Below are 17,831 nucleotides of genomic sequence, written 5' to 3'. Positions count from 1 at the left end.
TTATGTAAGAGCGCCTTTTGTCAGGAATTACCTGATGCGGCGGGTGTGTGGGCGGTGGTGCTGGTGGTGCTGCTCCGGTACGTCCTTTTGGGGTTGCGCTGTGCTGGGGGGGGGTCGTGGGGGGTCGTGTTTCGTGGCTACTTAGACTATATATACGTTGGGTGGCGGTACCGTCTGGTCTGCCGCGGCGGTCTACCGCTTCTCGCAGAGGGCCACCAGCTGGCGGTACTTCTCCGTGGAGAAGGACTTGGGCCGCTCGATGGACATCCCGACGGCACGGTCCGTGATCAGCTGGGGCAGCACGCCGAACGCACGTGACACGCCGAACAGGACCGTGTAGAAGGACGCCTCCGTCAGGCCGTAGTACTGCAGCAGCACGCCCGAGTGCGAGTCCACGTTGGGCCACGGGTTTTTCGTCTTGCCGTGCTTCGTGAGCACCCCTGGCGCGACCTCGTAGATCGTCGAGACCAGCTTGAACAGCTCGTAGTCCGGGAAGTGTCTCTGCGCAAACTCACGCTGCGCAGTGTACCGGGGGTCTGTCTTTCTCAGGACCGCGTGGCCGTACCCGGGGATCACGCGGCCGCTGTTGAGAGTGTCCCATAGGTACTTCTCAATGGTGCTGCGGGAGTAGTCCCCGCCAACGGCGTCCCTCAACTTGAACAGCCACTCCAGCACTTCCTGGTTGGCACGGCCATGTAAGGGGCCTGCAAGACCGTTGAGACCTGCCGCAAGCGACAGGTACGGAGAACTTAGTGCCGACCCTACCAAGTGTGTCGTGTGCGCGGAGACGTTACCACCTTCGTGGTCGGAATGGATCGTCAAGTACAGTCTCATCAAATCAACAAAATCCTCGTTGGCAAACCCCAACAGACTGGATAGATTCGCACCGTAGTCCGCCGTCAAGTCCACTTTCCCCAACTTCCCATCTTTGAATACGTTCCTGTAAATCTTGGACGCAATAAGGGGCAGTTTCCCGAGCAAGTCCAACGAGTCCTCAAAAGTGTAATCCCAGTACTCTGATTTGTTCACCCCACGAGCGTACGCCTTCGCAAACTTGGATTCACTCTCCAACGCGGTCACCGCAATAGAAAACTGTGCCATTGGGTGCAAATCCCGGGGCAACTGGTCCAGAGTCGCAGACACATGCTCGGGCAACTCGGACCTCGCGGCAAGATCAGCAGATAACTGTCTCACTTGCTCCTCGCTGGGGATCTCCCCAGTGAGCAACAGCCAGAACAAACCCTCTGGTAGGGGCTCCCCGCCAGCACTCAGCGGCAACTTCTTCTTCACCTCAGGGATAGTCAACCCACGGAACCGGATCCCTTCCTCAGGGTCCAGCACGGACCCCTCCCACACCATCGACTTGATCCCGCGCATACCACCGTACGCCTGCTCCAAAGTCACATGGTCGATCACCGTCTTCCCGTGCTCCTTCTTGAACGAACGCACCTCGTCGGCAAGTCTCGGCACCTGTGCTCCAAAGGTCTCCTTCAAAGTCGGGGCAGAGTAAAACCTGCTCAACAGACGCACGGGACCACCTGGGACCCTCGCAACTTTAGATACGTGCAACATACCCCAACTGAACTATAATTGATTGCTCGCTTCCCCCAACCGCAGCAATCCCACATCGCAGCGACCGTGAACAATCCCCTTATATAATGGACACTGCTGTAAGGAAGGAATCATATACTAACTCACCCTCGGGTAATCGGAACCCACTACTACCACAACACAGCACGGTACTGCTCTCACAGAAGCAGCACTGATTGGTCGCTCCAACACGCGCAGCAGCGGGTCACGCAGGCCGTCGCTGCGCGGTGTTCTGTGCTCCGCCGAGATCTCGGCGGAGCGTCACGGGATAAGGGGGGCTAAAAAGGTCGGGGAAAAGTGGTAAAAAAAATAATTGTGGGGGCGAGCCGGGAATCGAACCCGGGACCTCCCGCACCCTAAGCGGAAATCATACCTCTAGACCACACGCCCTCGTGTACCTTAAAAATTTGTAAGATATGCTATTCTTACTTATGAATTGTTTATATAGTAAGTGTTGTTCTTCTTAGTTCTAAGCTAGAATATGACTTCTTCCCAACTCCATTTCAAATCTGGCAAGGTCTTGCCCTTTTTATACTTTTTATTTCTGGATGGCTCGTAGGATTCTCCAGAAGGTTCTTTCTCTTTCCTGATCTCCTCGCTTTCACTTTTGTGTTACTATGTGTCCTTATCCTTTTGGTCACTATCATTTTGGTGACTAATATCTTATTGGGGTACAGTCACCTTTTGGGTGCTTATGTTTGTCTCGAGGCGCACAGCCACGGTAAACTGATTCGAAAGGTGTAGCAACCTTCTCCTAGTCTGCCCTCCGTCGAGCTCTCTAGTTAATGTTCACAATGCTTTATGATCCAATGTCCTGGACGCAGGACATTGGACCGCATCTCCGAGTCACGTGTCTTATTTTCGGTCTCATATATTACAAATTTTGCGAAAAGTAGAACTAGTTATTGTCAGAAATGGAATGTCAAGTATTCGTGCAATGTTACATTACTTATCGTCTAATAAAAGAGGAAAAATTCTCATCGCAATTTATGTATTTCCTGTATATACTTCATATCGGGGAGAAACTTCTATCAGTTATAGAGGAGGGTGGCGCGGAACCAACACGGAAGACTCCTCCTGCTGGGAGCAGCACAGAGCTTGCACACTCCTTACCTCGGGCAAGCCCTTAAGAAGACAATAAGAGCGCCTTTAGTCTACTGCCCGTTTCTAGATGGCAGGGTTCCAGTAGATGATTCTGTGGCTATTTATCAACTAAAGAGTTCACTTCAAGCACCCTGGACACCGCTACTCTATACAGATTACGGCGGCCAACACAGGTGAAATGCACAACTTCATGCCCAGTGCATGCGTGTCTTCATGTTTTCACTGGCAACGTGAAGAGTCGACTTCTGTAAGCAAATTGCGTTTGGTCCGATGTGAGCCGTCTACGATTCATTGAAGCCGCTGGTACATTTCCCCCGCGGCCTCCAAAACAGTCCGTTCATTTGCTACAAACTGAGCAGAAGTTTGTGCTGGAACTTGGATTTGTATTTTCAGTGTTGAATCTAAATAGAAGTATTCCGTTACATACTTTTGTTTGAAAAAACCGATCCAGTTGATAATAACCTTGATACAACTCAGAATAAGAAAGAGACTCCTCATGTTCCAGCTACCACTATGGTAGCGCCAAGATAGTAGTGAATCCGAGATGAGCCTCTAACACTCACCTGTGTTGTAAGCTTACTTGATGCGTTTGTCGGTGATATCTATGATCTACCTCCACCAATCGGGATACCATTTGGGAATTTTCATTTTGGTCAATTTATGTGCGCCCGGGATGCCGTTTTGGTCTTATACCCTAAGGTCGCAAATATGCGTCAAGGGAATGCGAGTGTGTCGGATGCCGTCTCTGGGTCTTACACTCGGTAGAACTTTAAAAGGTGTCAGTGTGAAGGAGTATCATGGAAGCCGTCTCGGGGTCTTCCACGCCGATGATCTCGTAAAATGATATTGGTCGCTGTGGGACTCCTAGCGTAAACTAACGTCATTACCTTTTATCCGCCGACCTTTACGCCGAGTGTTTGCTCCAATGCCAACGTAGTTTCTGGGATGCCGCTGCGGGTCTTATACGCTGCAGATAACTGACATGACTGGGTAGAAAGGAGGACGGTCGTGTCAGGTCTCGAACGCTATTTTAAGCCTGAAATTTTTCCGGTGAAAATGAGTGTCTGTGATGCCATCGCGGCCTTATACGTAGATCATCTCGAATTTTGGAATTGCTTCTATGGAACTCGTACTCTAGACTGAGTCCATAGCCCAAAATGGACTTATCTAATTGCCATGATCCTAATCGCGACGCTGCTGCTCTCTTTGGCATCGCAGTTAAACACAAAAATTAGAACTGGATTGTGAAACAGTGATCATTGTAATAGTATAATTTCTTCGTCGATAACGAAAAATTTGTACGACAGGTAAGTGGTAGAGCTGTAGTAATTGAATGTGGCCTACGACCAATATCATCGAAGAAAGATCAACGTGAAACTTAATAAAAAGCACGGGAGAAGAATGATCCTCATATGGAAAACATCGAAATTGGATGTGTATACCACCCCATTAGGAACTTTGAAATTGGTACACTGACTAAATCTGTTCAGTGATTCCTGATATAACGCTATCATGATAGAATTACTGTAGATATAAGTGAACCATGATTGTGATGAGTTCTCCCAGCAGACGGTGCGTGCCCGACGCCGGAAGCTTTTCACCGATCTAAAGTATGTACGGAAAAGACATAAATTGTAAAAAAATTTCACCTTTTATATGACGAAAAGTAATGTAACATTATTCGAATACCTGGGATTCCAATTCTGATAACTAACAACCACCTTACAAATTGTTACATTGCTCTAAACAGAAAGGGCAGTTACAGTCTTATCGCTGTCACTTTGGTTTACTTCATCGAGGTAACGTTCAATTGGCAAAAGAAATTTTTCGATGGGATTCAAAGGCTATTGGTTTTAGTCAAAATTGATTTTCGTCACTAATCTTTCTTATTGACCGAGAATTAGTTGCCCTAGTTTTGCCCGTATTCACTTACATGTTTAATCCATACAGCTTTTTCTCCATTTTTGTTAAATATCCAGCCTTTAACAGTAAAAAAACATAATGATTGTTAAACCAGAAATATCAAAGCTATCAGATTTTGCTTACAATCTTGCAACTACGTGAACTTTCTCTGGAACACGCTCGGCAATGAAGTAATCACTTTTAAACACAACACCAGTTTGTGATCTATCAAACTCTTAGACGAAACATGACTGATACGTGTTTCAGCTCTCATGAAAAAAGAAAGCAAACTGTTTTATGGTGTTTTCCCAAACTTTTAAGATCTCGTCTCAACTCAAGACTTTGAAATCTTCATATGCAAAATAACGGAACCCGTAGCTCACGTGCAAAGATTGAATATTTAAAGTAGCACCTAAAAATTCAAAAAATCCGAATTTTGGGACTTCGTGGCCAAGCTGGTTAAGGCGTGCGACTGTTAATCGCAAGATCGTGAGTTCAATCCTCACCGAGGTCGTTTTATTTTTTATTTTTACCACTTCGTATGTAGTAGCTAGCATAGCCGGTAAGAAAGGGAGCCTTCCCTGACTGAGTGTTACTCATTTAATTTTTCGATGAACAGTGACATTCAAAGCAAGCTCCCCTCTTCGATAGTTCGAGGTTTAATACGAGATCTCTAATTAGGGGTGTTGTAAATCAAATAGGAAAATGGAAAATGATAAGGCAATATTAAGCTTTATAAAGAGCACAATATATTGAACTAGTGCAATTTTCTACCCTCTCTCCCCTGTTATATTTGCAAAAAGACTAACAGAGTTGAACTTACGATGACAGACTCGTCTGATCCAGAGTTCACTGCATCGTTGTTACCTTTCTCCCAAGCCGACTGCACTATAGAGCGTGCAGGATCCATCGTTTTTGACCCCCCCACTTCGCGACAGAATCTTTGCATTGCTGTAAATTTGAAATATATCATTGACAAGACTATCCCGCTGGCAATAGACATTCATAAAGTTACCTGCGAAAATTCTGCTGTTATTACTGATGACATTGTACAACTAGCCTACGAAGCGTGCGGTGGTAATGCAAACGACAAGAGCTCTCTGTTGAAATACAGATCTGTCATCATATTTGCCCTATTGAATGTGTATAAGTGGTACGAGGCTTTGTCAATACAGGAACTGCACAGCTTTGACTTATATCAAGTCAGAGCAGCAGCCGCCCAGCAACTGTGTAAAATTGTGATCGATAGAGAGGAGACAAGAGACCTCCATTTTACCTTTTTGCAGCTGTTATTACGGCGGTACTCGATAAATGAAAATGATGAAGACTCTGAGCATTTGAACTCTTTGGAGTTAGCTACTGATTTACACTGTACCATAGTAATCGGGTGCAGCGGGTTCCAGAGATGCTTGAAATGGATATGGCGAGGCTGGATTATTCAAAGCAGACTAGATCCGAAAACTTTCATTAAAGATGAAACTGTTTCTTCGTTGCGGTTTCTCGATCATTTCAACCCAGACAGAATCAAGACACCAATGTACCAAAATATCTTACAATTGGTATTTTGTGTCATATTTCTGATTTTGTATACACTGGTTGTCAACGGGAAGCATTCCAAAGCTGTCGAACCTTTGGATTTCACAGAAGTTGTGTTTTATCTGTTCACTTTTGGTCATATTTCTTCGGAAATTTCCAAGTTTTACTACATTGGATATGCATATTTTTCCTTTTGGACCTGTTTTAACGATATCATGTACTCAATAATTTGCATTTCGATGTATTTGAGATTCGTGTGCTTTAGTCCCATGAAAACAACGTACCCGCCCGAATATTGGGACCGAATTTCCTACAGAATTTTATCATGCGCGGCACCTTTTGTTTGGTCTCGACTACTGCTATACCTTGAATCTCAAAGATTTGTCGGTATAATGCTTGTAGTCTTGAAGCACATGATGACTGAATCGTTGGTATTTTTTGTGCTACTGTTTTTGATTACCGTCGGGTTTTTGCAAGGGTTTTTGGGGCTGGACTCCTCTGACGGGGAAAGGAATATCACCGTCCCAATTTTGGTTAACCTGATCATTACGGTGCTGGGTGCCGGCAGTTTTGCTACTTTTGAAAATTTCGTGCCGCCCTATGCGGGAGTACTGTACTACGGCTACTGCTTCATTGTTTCCGTTATACTATTGAATATTTTGATTGCACTATACTCGAATGCTTATCAAAAAGTGGTTGACAACGCTGATGAAGAGTATATGGCACTGATGTCTCAAAAGGCTTTGAGGTACATCCGTGCTCCTGATGAAGACGTTTACGTTTCGCCATTCAATTTGATTGAACTCCTTATGGTCCCAGTAATGAAGGTTTTAGATAAAAGGAGCCAGAGGGCTTTAAGTCATTTTGTAATGACGTTTTTGTACGCCCCAATGTTGTTGTTCGTTTCCTTCAAGGAAATCGGGGAGGCCAGGAGAATCAAGTATAACCGAATGAAACGTCTACCGGATGATGCAAATGAAAGTGACACGATCTGGGATTTGACAGATGGTTATGTCGACAACCATGATAATATTTTTTCCACTGACAATAGGTCTGGGATCCATGCCACGCAGAAGAAAAATAGAGAGTCGTTATCAATGCAAAGGCAGGCTGAAAGGCTGGATATAAACTTCTTAGTACCCGAAGGCTGGTTTAAGAAGGTAAAGACTATTATTGAGGAGAAGGACGTTGACCCACTAGAGAAGTTTACTGAAAATCTTCAGCGCAGCGTCGATGAAAGATTAGACAGTACAGACCAAAAAATCGAGCAGTTGATTAAAACAATCGACCAGCTGAGCAATATGTTAAAGGAGCTCAAGGGACAAAAAGAGGAGGCCCATTAGGCCTGGTTCCCAGACATACGTTGTTTGACCAGTTTTACTAAAATAATATATTATATATAGCTGCGTAAAGAAGTGAAGAAACTAATTGGAAGTCTCGTTGCTCGAGTGAGGCGTTGGTGGAGAGAGTATTGGTCGCCTGGTGTTTCAAGCTCCGTCAAAACCTTGTATCTCGACCTCCTTAACCGTTGAGGTGCCTGCGTGCTGTTGTTACGGTTGGTTCCAACTAACGGTTTTACATAGATTTACCGCCCAGGCAGCGACTCCCCCGTACTCAGTTCGAAAGCGTTCGGGAAAAGAAATATGTACTTTCGTTATTAGCACCACCAGCGACTCAGCAGCTACAGTTAGAGGCTTGCGAGGTTGAATTAGCCGTGTTTGCCAGATCCACCCGTTGTCTCTCCGGACATTTAACCCGCTACCGTTATTAGACCCGTCAGCAGCCTGCTTCAAGGGCACATTTTCTCCGATCTTCAGGAACACTTCGTTAACGTTGGCACCCGTCTTTGCACTCGTTTCAAAGAAGAGCAAGTTCTCCTCCTGTGCCAGTTTCTCCCCCTCCTCACGAGCCACTTTCCTCTCAGTGGGGTCCTCATCCAGCATGTCTATTTTATTTCCCACCAGCGCGATAATAATATCCTTAGACGCCTGTTCGTGCAACTCTTTGACCCAGTGTCGAGCCTTGATAAACGATTGTGGTTTTGTCACATCGTACACGACCAACGCAGCCTGCGCGTTTCTGTAGTACATAGGGGCCAACGACGCAAACCGCTCCTGACCTGCCGTGTCCCATATCTCAAACTTTATCGTATGCTCATTTATGTTAACCCGCTGGGTCAGAAACGCAGCACCGATGGTGGGTTCTTTGTTCTCCGCGAAGTCATTGGAGACAAACCGCAGCACTATCGAGGACTTCCCGACAGCGACCTCACCCAGCAGAACCAGTTTTATAGACGTAACCGGATTGTTCATATCCCTCTGTAAGATGTGTGTATGCGTGTAAATGTGTATATACGTACGTCGTTGTATGCTACAACACTATCAAAGGTGACTTTACCACTGCGCTTCGAACTGTCCTGTCGCAACTTGATTGCAGTTTTAAATAATATTATTTTGCTGTTTTAAGAGAAGAGAGGTTTACACGTGATGTGGTCGGCGATGAGGTGGCGGCCAGTGGGCGGGACGATAGCGGTTGCTCTCGCTCAATGGACGTGTGCCATCGCGGTTCTAACCTGCCACAGAGTAACTACAAGTTTGCACGAGGTTTTGTCGACGCTTCGTAATTGATGGACATACCTTGCTGCGAGTTGTTATGCGTGATGGACTCGCTGTCCGGGCCGAAGAAGGCCACCGTGACGGTCAGGTCGTCCCTGTATTTCCTGCTCATTGGTGCTGGGATCGACACGAGAGTGGAGACGTACTCAGGCCTACCGCCTGCGCTAAGTGCGTTTCTTATCAAGTGTGTAGCGACATTTGCGTCCTGAAGAAGGAAGCCCTGACCGCCCGCGGGGGCCTTGTCCTTGTACCTGAACGCGAGCCTCTGGGACTCCTTCTCCGCGGAGATGTCCTCCACGGGGGGTAAACCTCTCAGTTGTTCCCCTACTTTGTTGTTGGGCATGTACCTGTCGGCCCATTTTATGACCAGAGATGCGATCTCCTCGTTGGTCAACAGTTCGAATAACCCGTCAGAGCCCATGACCATGAACTTGATGTTATCCCGGGCAATAGCAGCGGTAGTGACCTCGGGTCTCGCCGTCACATATGGCGGGGTCAAGAAATCCTTGGGCTCCCTCCGCAGGTACAGTTTCACATGCTCGGGCAAGCTGTCCAGGGTCTTGCCCTCGACCTCCTTAACTTTGTACCTGTGGTCGCCAAACGCTCTTGACGGCTGTAGAGACCCCAGAATACGACCTCTCCTCACCACGTTTGGTTCACCAGGGTGCTCTCCTTGTATACGCTCCACCTCCTTTGGGTTGTCCCCCGTTTGGTCGATTGTGCACGACTTCACGAACCACTTGCCATCCGTCTCGTTCTGCCCAACGACAAGTGTCCTTGAGTCACCAGTGACGGCCACTTTGAGTGAGTCTGTTTTCGAGTCGAAGACGCTCAACAGGGCGCAGGAACCGGACACAGCGGGCAAGATATTGTCCACGTTCCCTCTGTTCATTGGATCTGCGAACAGATTCTTGAAGGACTCGATGACGACCTCGTGGTCAAACGACACAAACGCATCCCTCAACGTGGAGTCCGCAGCGTCCAGGCCATTGTGCAGCATGCGTTTCAGCACGTAAGGTACGAGTTCCTTCGCCAACTTTGACGACGTAAAGGGCCCGCCGTGCCCGTCAAAGATACCGAAGAAATACAGGTCCCGACTGCCGTCCCCGGGGAGAGCAATAATCTGCTCGACGTGACTATCCTCAATCGGGTTGTTAGAGGGCAACTGCGAGACATCGAAGCGGAACACCCCAGTGTTCCTGTTGATCCAGAAACTCTTTTCCCGCGCGTGCAGTTTCGCCTCTATCTGTTCCAGAGTGGGCAACGCACCGCTCACGGGCTCGGTGGATCTCGACTCCAGCGAGACACCACCGGTAGACAAAAACCGGTTGTAAGCGACGTATCCTACCACACTCGACACTGCCCCGACTGCCATGGGCCAACTAAACCCTCGCGGGGTGGACTTCACTGCCCGCGCACGCACACCCACAGAATACCACCTCGCAACCGATTGACGACCCGGTACCCTGCTCCACATCCTCAAAGCACGCACAGGAGGGACTACACACTGCGACCAACGACTCCCCTTCACGTGTAGAGGACTCATTTCGAGGCGGATTCCCTTCGAGATGACATTAAAAAAATTTTTCACTTTTTTCGATGAAACGTTCCACTCTTCGATGAGTGTTGATGGTTGATGTAGCAGGGGCGACTAGAATAGTACAGCAGGGGCTAGATAGCAACGACAGGAAGGTATCTGTACTTCGCACACAATTGAAATATGCCACCAAAGAAGAAGCAACAGCAACCTGCGAAGAAGAAGGACAATGTCGACAAGACGTTTGGGATGAAGAACAAGAACCGGTCGACGAAGGTGCAGAAGTATATCAAGCATGTCAACTCGCAGATGGACCCTGAGAAGGAGGATTTGAAGCGGAAGAAAATGGAGGAGCGGAAGAGGGCGGAGGCCGCGGAGGCCGAGCGGAAGGCACTGCTGGGTACTGCGATGGACCAGAGGGTGCGCGCCGGGGTGGACCCGAAGACCGTGCTCTGTGCGATGTTCAAGATCGGGAACTGTAATAAAGGTGCGAGGTGTAAGTTCTCGCACGATTTGACCGTTGGGAGGAGGATGGAGAAGAAGGACCTGTACCAGGACTCGAGAGCTGAGAAGGAGGAGGATACGATGGACAACTGGGACGAGGAGAAGTTGAGGAAAGTCATTTTGTCCAAGCACGGTAACCCGAAGACGACCACGGACAAAGTCTGCAAGTACTTCATAGAGGCCGTCGAGAACGGGAAGTACGGTTGGTTCTGGATTTGTCCGAACAACGGTGATAAATGTATGTACAGGCATTCGCTGCCCGAAGGTTTCGTGTTGAAGACGAAAGAGCAGCAGAGACTCGAGAAGGAGGCGATAGAGAACCAACCAAAGATTACGCTAGAAGAGTTCATTGAAACAGAGAGAGGGAAGCTCGATAAGCAGAAACTGACGCCTATAACACCAGAGAATTTCAAAGAGTGGAAATTGAAACACGTCATTTCTAGGACCAACATGGAAAACAAACTGAAACTACAACAGAACGGTGGGAAGCTTAAACTGAGCGGCCGTGAGGTGATCCAAAACATGATGATCGACAAAAAGAGTGAAGACTTGGCCATGAGAGAGGCAGACGCGGACGGTGAGGACCACGGCTCCGCATGGGATATCACTGAGTTCACTAATGCATTAAGGGAGGCAGAAACTGAAAACGAGGGAGGCATCAAGGACTACGGTGATGGTTTAAACCCAACATTTGGTATAGTAGCATAAACCTGACACAATAACAACAAAAAACACCCCACACCATGTACACGCATATAAGAGGTGCGATTGCATGGTCTACATAGATTGGTATATGTACGACAGACTGTACTAGGTTATAATCCGCAGAGCCATCTTGAAAGAAGCTTACACGACTGGAGTGCAATACTCTTAGCAGAAGCTCAATAATATATAGTTCAGTTTCAAGAAGTTGTGAGGTCAATCTCTTCCATGTACATCAGGATACCATCACAAATAACAATGGGATCGATAGCTGGTAACACTCGACAGGCTCACTCCCCGGTGGTTGGACCCGCTACATACATAACAGAAAATAAATCTGAAGATATTAATGACAATAACGATTTTAATAGTGACACTATTTTCTGGAAGATATCCTCTCGACTGGTACCAGCATCAATCAATTGAATACACGTCAGTATTGAAACTGAATTACCGCGGCTGAATGTCGTACATTGGGTCGGTCAGTACACCGTACGAGTCATTGACTTTTGGGAATTCGCTTTCGTTGAAGGTCGAGGGAGGGTTTAATGCCGTATCAATAAATCCATCCGGTAGAGATGTAGTTCTCGCGGGGAGACAGGGCCTGTACATTATCGACTTGGATGACCCGTTCAGACCACCGCGCTGGCTTCACCACAAGATGCCTTGGCAAGTGGCCGATGTCCAATGGTCACCGCACCCGGCAAAACCACACTGGATTGTCTCAACATCGAACCAAAAGGCAATCATATGGAACTTGAACAAACCTTCCTCAAACGCAATTGAGTATGCACTGCACGGGCACTCGAGAGCTATCACAGATATTAATTTCAATTCACAGCATCCCGATATTCTAGCCACTTGTTCGATAGACACGTACGTACACGCGTGGGACATGCGGAGTCCACACAGGCCCTTCTACACAACGTCATCTTGGAGGTCCAGTGCCTCGCAAGTGAAATGGAATTTCAAGGACTCCAATATCTTAGCATCCTCACACGGGAACGATGTCTTTATCTGGGATCTCAGACATGGTTCTACTCCGTTGCATAAGCTGACGGGACACAACAGCGGGGTCAATAGTATAGATTTTAGCAGGTTTGAGGAGAATAAAATAATGTCCAGCTCTAACGACGGTACCGTCAAGTTCTGGGATTTATCCAAGGAAGAAAAATGCCAACAGGCGATAACTACAGAGTTCCCCATTTGGAGAGGCAGGTACTTACCTTTTGGTCATGGTTACTGTGTTATGCCAATGATTGGCGGGAACAATTCCGTTTATTTGATGGATTTGGACGTATATGACGAGGAGAAGGAACTGGAGAATCCGGAAAGTAGGATTGAGAAATTAAAACCAGTCCAAACATTCAAGGGACATAGTGATAGAGTGATAGATTTTTTGTGGAGGTCTAGACACTCTTACGATAGTAATATAGATGATCGTGAATTTCAGCTAATTACGTGGTCGCTCGACTCAGACTTAAGATTATGGCCTGTTACTGAGGATGTATACGCCAAGGTCAACTTTGAAAGGAACAAGAGGTTGGAAGAAAAACTACCTAGTTACGAATACATGACGTACAATCGAGAAGTAGGAACTGAAACTTCCTCTGAAAACAGAGACACTGGATATAAAAGGCTAAAGGAGAAGTTCGTTACAAATTCTGGGCTACAGAAAGGAACCAATGTCAGCCATATTGACTGGCTCTCTGGGGTGAAGATGAATAGGCGAGATTCAACAGATGATCTATTTGAAGATTCTAAACTTCAGAATTTGGGCGAAGAAGTGAGTGCCCTTGGACGCAAATTCCCAAAGGTCGTATTTGAAAAGATATCAGTTTCTACCGGTGAATTAACATTAACATTGAACGGACCTTGGGTCGAGGATAATCCCGACGAATACATATTTTTAAGAATTGCAGTGAAGTTTCCTCAAACGTATCCAGCTAAGGGAACAGCACCGCGATTCATGATTGAGGAGAATGATAAACTCAAAAGAACAAAGGAGCAGGAGATTCTAGCAATGCTGAAGGAAATTGGAACGAAGTATACAGACCAAAACCAATACTGTCTAGAACCGTGCCTACGCTTTCTTTTGGGTGAAGCTGTCAATTTAGATGATATAGGGACGATAGACGACCAACCGTTACTTAATTTTGACATAGCAGACCACATTGGCTTTGAAGAGTTTTCTTCTGTATCGGATGAAGAAAACGATTCTCATATAATTGAGTCCTCATCTTCTGATTCTGGCTCTGACTTAGCGAAGGACCCTTTCGGTGAGCAGTCAGAGCTAAAAGATAGTTTTGGGCGCAATACTGCATTTGATAGTACCCCGATTCCAAACCAATGTGGCGCATTTTGGACCCCAACTGGACAGTTGCTTTGCTTTTTCCCAGCTGAAAGTAAGCTAGACAAAATAACCCACAAGAATTTGAAGTTAACACAAAAGGCGCTAAATCATAGACACAGAAACAGAAAACAGGAGCCACACGAGATCTTTGCTGAATCTAACATTACAGAAACAGATGAAAAACCAAAAAGGTACGTGGATACTCTTTCAGCTAACGGAACCTCCAATGCAGATGGAAGCGACTCTTCTGAAGAAGAAGTATCATCTTCGGATAGCTTCGATAGCTTCGCAAATGACTGGAACGATATTATTGGTAATGATATAGTGGTAAGAACAAAACTGCCAATGCTGTACAATAGCGTAACGAAGAAACTGGGGTCTCTACCAGCTGAGAGTGTAGCGGGGGAGTCAACCAAAAAGGTCAAAAACATTATCATCCAAAAAGATTTCCATGAGCTTATCCCTGATGATAAATCTCTGGCTTTGGAATATGAGGTGATGGGTGAACTTCCAGAAGACATGGCTCGTCACAATGCGCTGGTCGCTGAAAGACACGGCTATTTAGAAATAAGTCATTGTTGGCAGATTTTGTCTGATTTACTGCTAGGCGAGAGGAACAACGATCCCTATACTTTGATCTGGGATAACCATCCGATGTGCATTCAATGGTTTGTAAAAGAAACTTTGAAGTATTTTGAGCTGGAGAATAATTTGCAGATGCTTGCTACTCTATGCTGTGTTCTTGCCTCGCCAAGGAAAACGGATAGGAAATCTTACGACGACTTAGAGGATATACCGAAAGTTGTCGAAAACATAATAACCTTCCAGGACAGCGAATCCCCACCAGACAGCAGAAATATCGATACTGTCTCTTTATTCTCCAATAGTAACACTATTGGACAGGGTAGTCACGAACAGTATAGATTGCCCAAGTTTTCCAAATCGACGGAAGCAATCTCCATCCGATCTGGGGAGCGTCACAGCAGCTTACATCCAATCACAAGCAATGGTCGCATAAGTTCAAGCAAACTTACACAGAGAAATAAAAGACTCTCGAATAATAGTAGTCAGCAACAGCAACAGCAATACCTACAAAGATCCACCAGCCAGTCTCGCATGCCAAGTATTAAAATTGAGCTGATTGGGGATGAGATTTTGGAAGTCGCCAAGAATCCAAACCGTGAGATCTTAGACCCCAGTGAGGTTGGAAGATTCAAGAAATACGTCTACCAGTACGCAAAACTGTTATTTCAATGGGGTCTTCCGATCGAAAGAGCGCAGATATTGAAAGTAAGCTTGGAGGCTTTATCAACAGATCATACTTCGAAGAAATTCAATACGAGCGGAAGTGGGACCACTGAGAGAAATGAACTCAACAGCGTAGCTGTATGCTGGTTGGGGAACACATCTGGAACCCTCATATTTAGGAGCTGCTCCTACTGTAACTTGAGAGTTAAGGGAGATGCCTTTATCTGCGGTAATTGCCAGCACGTGCTACACGCAAAATGTGCCAGGCAATGGTGGACCGTTGGTGACGAGTGCCCAAGTGGTTGTGGTTGCTCATGTCCAAACCTGTTTGATGTGCGATAATGTCTAACTCTAAAGATCTAAACAGGGTCTGCTCGTTCGTCAGGCCTTACTTTCCAATTGCATAAATTTTTCACTCTGGGCTTTTTTTTTCCTTATACGTTTCGTTTTCGAGTTAAACGACAAGAAATCAAATGGGTCTCTCGCATATAAGATCTGCCGCGTTTTTGTTTGCGTTCAGCTTTGAAAATGCGAATCGTCATGGGGATGAAACTATACCAACACACTTGTGATGTCTGAAAAAGTTGCTGTCATCTTAGGTGCAAATAGGTATGACAACTAGGTTATTTTATCAAGAAATATGGAAATTCCATTAAGCTTAATATTTTCTTCCGTATTCTTTCTACTTCTTCTTTTGTACTAACTGAGTTACCGACAGGCTGTTTCGAGACTTGAAATATCGAGACACGTACATAGTCAGTTTTTCTCTTCTTGTGAATAGTTATTTAGGTCTAAAAATTGCTTACCGATTGCTGGAGAATCAAGATCCTTCTACTAATGTGAAATTGGTTGTGACGTCGAGGACCGAAAAACGCTGCAATGAAGCAATTGAAATAATAAAACGGGATGTTGGCAAGATTGAGCGGTCGGGCAAGCTCTCCTTTGACTCGCTGCTATTAGATTTGACGGACATGGAGAGCGTTTTAAAGGCTGCGAACACATTGAATGACAGGTACGAAGAGATCAATTACTTCTTTGTCAATGCAGCGCTTGGTGCATGCGATGGGATCAACTGGTTCGCTGCAATTTGGGAAGTTATGACAGACCCAATGAAATCGGTCACCGATCCCAGCTACAGAATTCAGAATGTGGGTGTGATATCCAAGGATCAGATGGGTTATATTTTCCAAGCGAATGTGTTCGGATCATACTACTTGATCCAAAAGATCTTGAACCCGTTGTCAAAGGGAAAAGCCGTAGTAGTCTGGATATCAAGCTTGTGTTCCACTCCACAGTATCTATCGCTGGATGATATAGAGTTGATAAACTCTACAAGACCGTACGATGGGTCCAAAAGATTGATCGATCTTTTACACCTTGCAACTTATAAGAAGCTAAAAGAAATGGGGATATACCAATACGTGGTCCAACCAGGGATATTCATCAGTCTGTCGTTTTCGCAACAGATGAGCTGGATATCGTACTACTCCATGCTGTTTCTGTTCCGTTTAGCGAGAAGATTTGGATCGTACTGGCATACAATCGATGGATATAAAGCAGCCAACTCAGCAGCATACGTCACAACGTTCCGTGATAGAGACTTCGAGCGCCAAGATTTGAAGTACGGCTCAGCGACGTATAACGACGGCGTCGAATATGTGAAATCACAAGAGATAGACCCTCTCGGCAGGGACAAGGTGTACCGATACATTGAAGGGAAAAGGGAAGAATGGGATATCAAGTTGCAAAATACATAACACATTGTATATTAGATAGCGATTATTCATTTCCCATTTCTGAGAATATTATTGTATGCACTCTATCGATCTTGCTTCTCCTTCTTTATTATTAAACTGTCTATCTTTGCCTCCAGCGCATTCTGTCGCGTCAACAATTTGTCTTGTTTCATCATCATTGCGTTTAGTGTTGTTAGGATGTCTTGTAGAATATCGTTACTTGCCAATGGTTTCTCGTCAATAGGTGAGAGATTAGTATTGCGACTAACACTGAGCTTATTTTGTTCATCATGAGATAGTCGATCCCGTGTGGTTGAAATCAATGCGTTGCTCGTACTGTCCTCTGATTTTACTTCAAATTTGACAGATTTTCTCACTGGGCTTATTCGACGTCGCGGGGACTTCAAAGCTGATTTGTATGGTGAATTGGTAGAGTCCAGCCTATCTATTTTGCTCACTTCTTCCCTCAATTTGGATAAGATATTTTTCGCTCGTATTGGAGATGTGTTCCCGAGTAAGCTGGTTTCTAACTTGTTCGAATCCGGTCTCAAAGGCGAAGTATGGTGGCTTGATTTTTTGGATATTTGTTGTGATTGCACGCCCCCCCTGTTTGAAAGAAGCGGCGATGTCTTTTCCGACCAATGAGGCCGATTTTGGGGACTTTCGTATGGAGATCTTCTCTTCGCTGGTTCACCAAGTTGACTTCCCGTTCTTGGTGAAAGTAGTCTGCGTTTCACTCTATTAGGAGATCTCTTATACGGGTCATCCATACCGTGTTAAGTTCTAGCCTTTTTCCGTTGGAGCAGGGGCCTTAAAAAGCTCACTTATTTCAAGTATTGAATCTTTAATCGAAAATCAATTAAAATCTTGGATTTTTAACTGCAAACAAACATGGAAACACCCAAAAGATTTAGCTCTATACCTCTAACACTAACGATACTTTCTATCAAATATATAAATTTGGTATCACACAGTTTGTCTTCCAATGTAGCCAATGGCCTGTC

General features: G+C 45.7%; 8 protein-coding genes and 2 non-coding genes across 10 annotated transcripts; 5 read left to right on the top strand and 5 right to left on the bottom strand.

The window, feature by feature from the left end:
* Positions 1–192: 192 nt before the first annotated feature.
* On the bottom strand, positions 193–1,572 carry CIT2 (citrate (Si)-synthase CIT2; the record flags this gene model as incomplete). Its single annotated transcript, XM_022609784.1, has 1 exon — positions 193–1,572. One exon carries the CDS (start codon positions 1,570–1,572, stop codon positions 193–195), a length of 1,380 nt encoding a protein of 459 aa, XP_022466146.1.
* A 336-nt stretch (positions 1,573–1,908) lies between these two features.
* Positions 1,909–1,980, bottom strand: KNAG0Itrna1P. Its single transcript has one exon. It is a non-coding gene; the product is annotated as a tRNA-Pro (tRNA).
* A 3,056-nt stretch (positions 1,981–5,036) lies between these two features.
* KNAG0Itrna1N lies at positions 5,037–5,110 on the top strand. Its single transcript has one exon. It is a non-coding gene; the product is annotated as a tRNA-Asn (tRNA).
* Positions 5,111–5,420: 310 nt separating this feature from the next.
* Positions 5,421–7,475, top strand: YVC1 (Yvc1p; the record flags this gene model as incomplete). The annotated part of the gene is made up of 1 exon (XM_022609783.1): positions 5,421–7,475. The coding sequence occupies one exon, from the start codon at positions 5,421–5,423 to the stop codon at positions 7,473–7,475; it is 2,055 nt and encodes a 684-aa protein (XP_022466145.1).
* A 207-nt stretch (positions 7,476–7,682) lies between these two features.
* Positions 7,683–8,444, bottom strand: VPS21 (Rab family GTPase VPS21; the record flags this gene model as incomplete). The annotated part of the gene is made up of 1 exon (XM_022609782.1): positions 7,683–8,444. One exon carries the CDS (start codon positions 8,442–8,444, stop codon positions 7,683–7,685), a length of 762 nt encoding a protein of 253 aa, XP_022466144.1.
* Positions 8,445–8,718: 274 nt separating this feature from the next.
* PTC5 (type 2C protein phosphatase PTC5) lies at positions 8,719–10,293 on the bottom strand (the record flags this gene model as incomplete). Its single annotated transcript, XM_022609781.1, has 1 exon — positions 8,719–10,293. The coding sequence occupies one exon, from the start codon at positions 10,291–10,293 to the stop codon at positions 8,719–8,721; it is 1,575 nt and encodes a 524-aa protein (XP_022466143.1).
* A 174-nt stretch (positions 10,294–10,467) lies between these two features.
* TMA46 (translation machinery-associated protein TMA46) lies at positions 10,468–11,496 on the top strand (the record flags this gene model as incomplete). The annotated part of the gene is made up of 1 exon (XM_022609780.1): positions 10,468–11,496. One exon carries the CDS (start codon positions 10,468–10,470, stop codon positions 11,494–11,496), a length of 1,029 nt encoding a protein of 342 aa, XP_022466142.1.
* Positions 11,497–11,953: 457 nt separating this feature from the next.
* MTC5 (Mtc5p) lies at positions 11,954–15,433 on the top strand (the record flags this gene model as incomplete). The annotated part of the gene is made up of 1 exon (XM_022609779.1): positions 11,954–15,433. The coding sequence occupies one exon, from the start codon at positions 11,954–11,956 to the stop codon at positions 15,431–15,433; it is 3,480 nt and encodes a 1,159-aa protein (XP_022466141.1).
* A 229-nt stretch (positions 15,434–15,662) lies between these two features.
* KNAG0I01040 (uncharacterized protein) lies at positions 15,663–16,848 on the top strand (the record flags this gene model as incomplete). The annotated part of the gene is made up of 2 exons (XM_022609778.1): positions 15,663–15,700; positions 15,810–16,848. The coding sequence occupies 2 exons, from the start codon at positions 15,663–15,665 to the stop codon at positions 16,846–16,848; spliced, it is 1,077 nt and encodes a 358-aa protein (XP_022466140.1).
* Positions 16,849–16,910: 62 nt separating this feature from the next.
* On the bottom strand, positions 16,911–17,597 carry KNAG0I01030 (uncharacterized protein; the record flags this gene model as incomplete). The annotated part of the gene is made up of 1 exon (XM_022609777.1): positions 16,911–17,597. One exon carries the CDS (start codon positions 17,595–17,597, stop codon positions 16,911–16,913), a length of 687 nt encoding a protein of 228 aa, XP_022466139.1.
* Between the last annotated feature and the right edge of the window lie 234 nt (positions 17,598–17,831).

Source organism: Huiozyma naganishii, chromosome 9 (genome assembly GCF_000348985.1).
Source record: "Huiozyma naganishii CBS 8797 chromosome 9, complete genome".
Taxonomy (NCBI): domain Eukaryota; kingdom Fungi; phylum Ascomycota; class Saccharomycetes; order Saccharomycetales; family Saccharomycetaceae; genus Huiozyma; species Huiozyma naganishii.
This window is presented reverse-complemented; position numbering and strand designations above follow the sequence as displayed.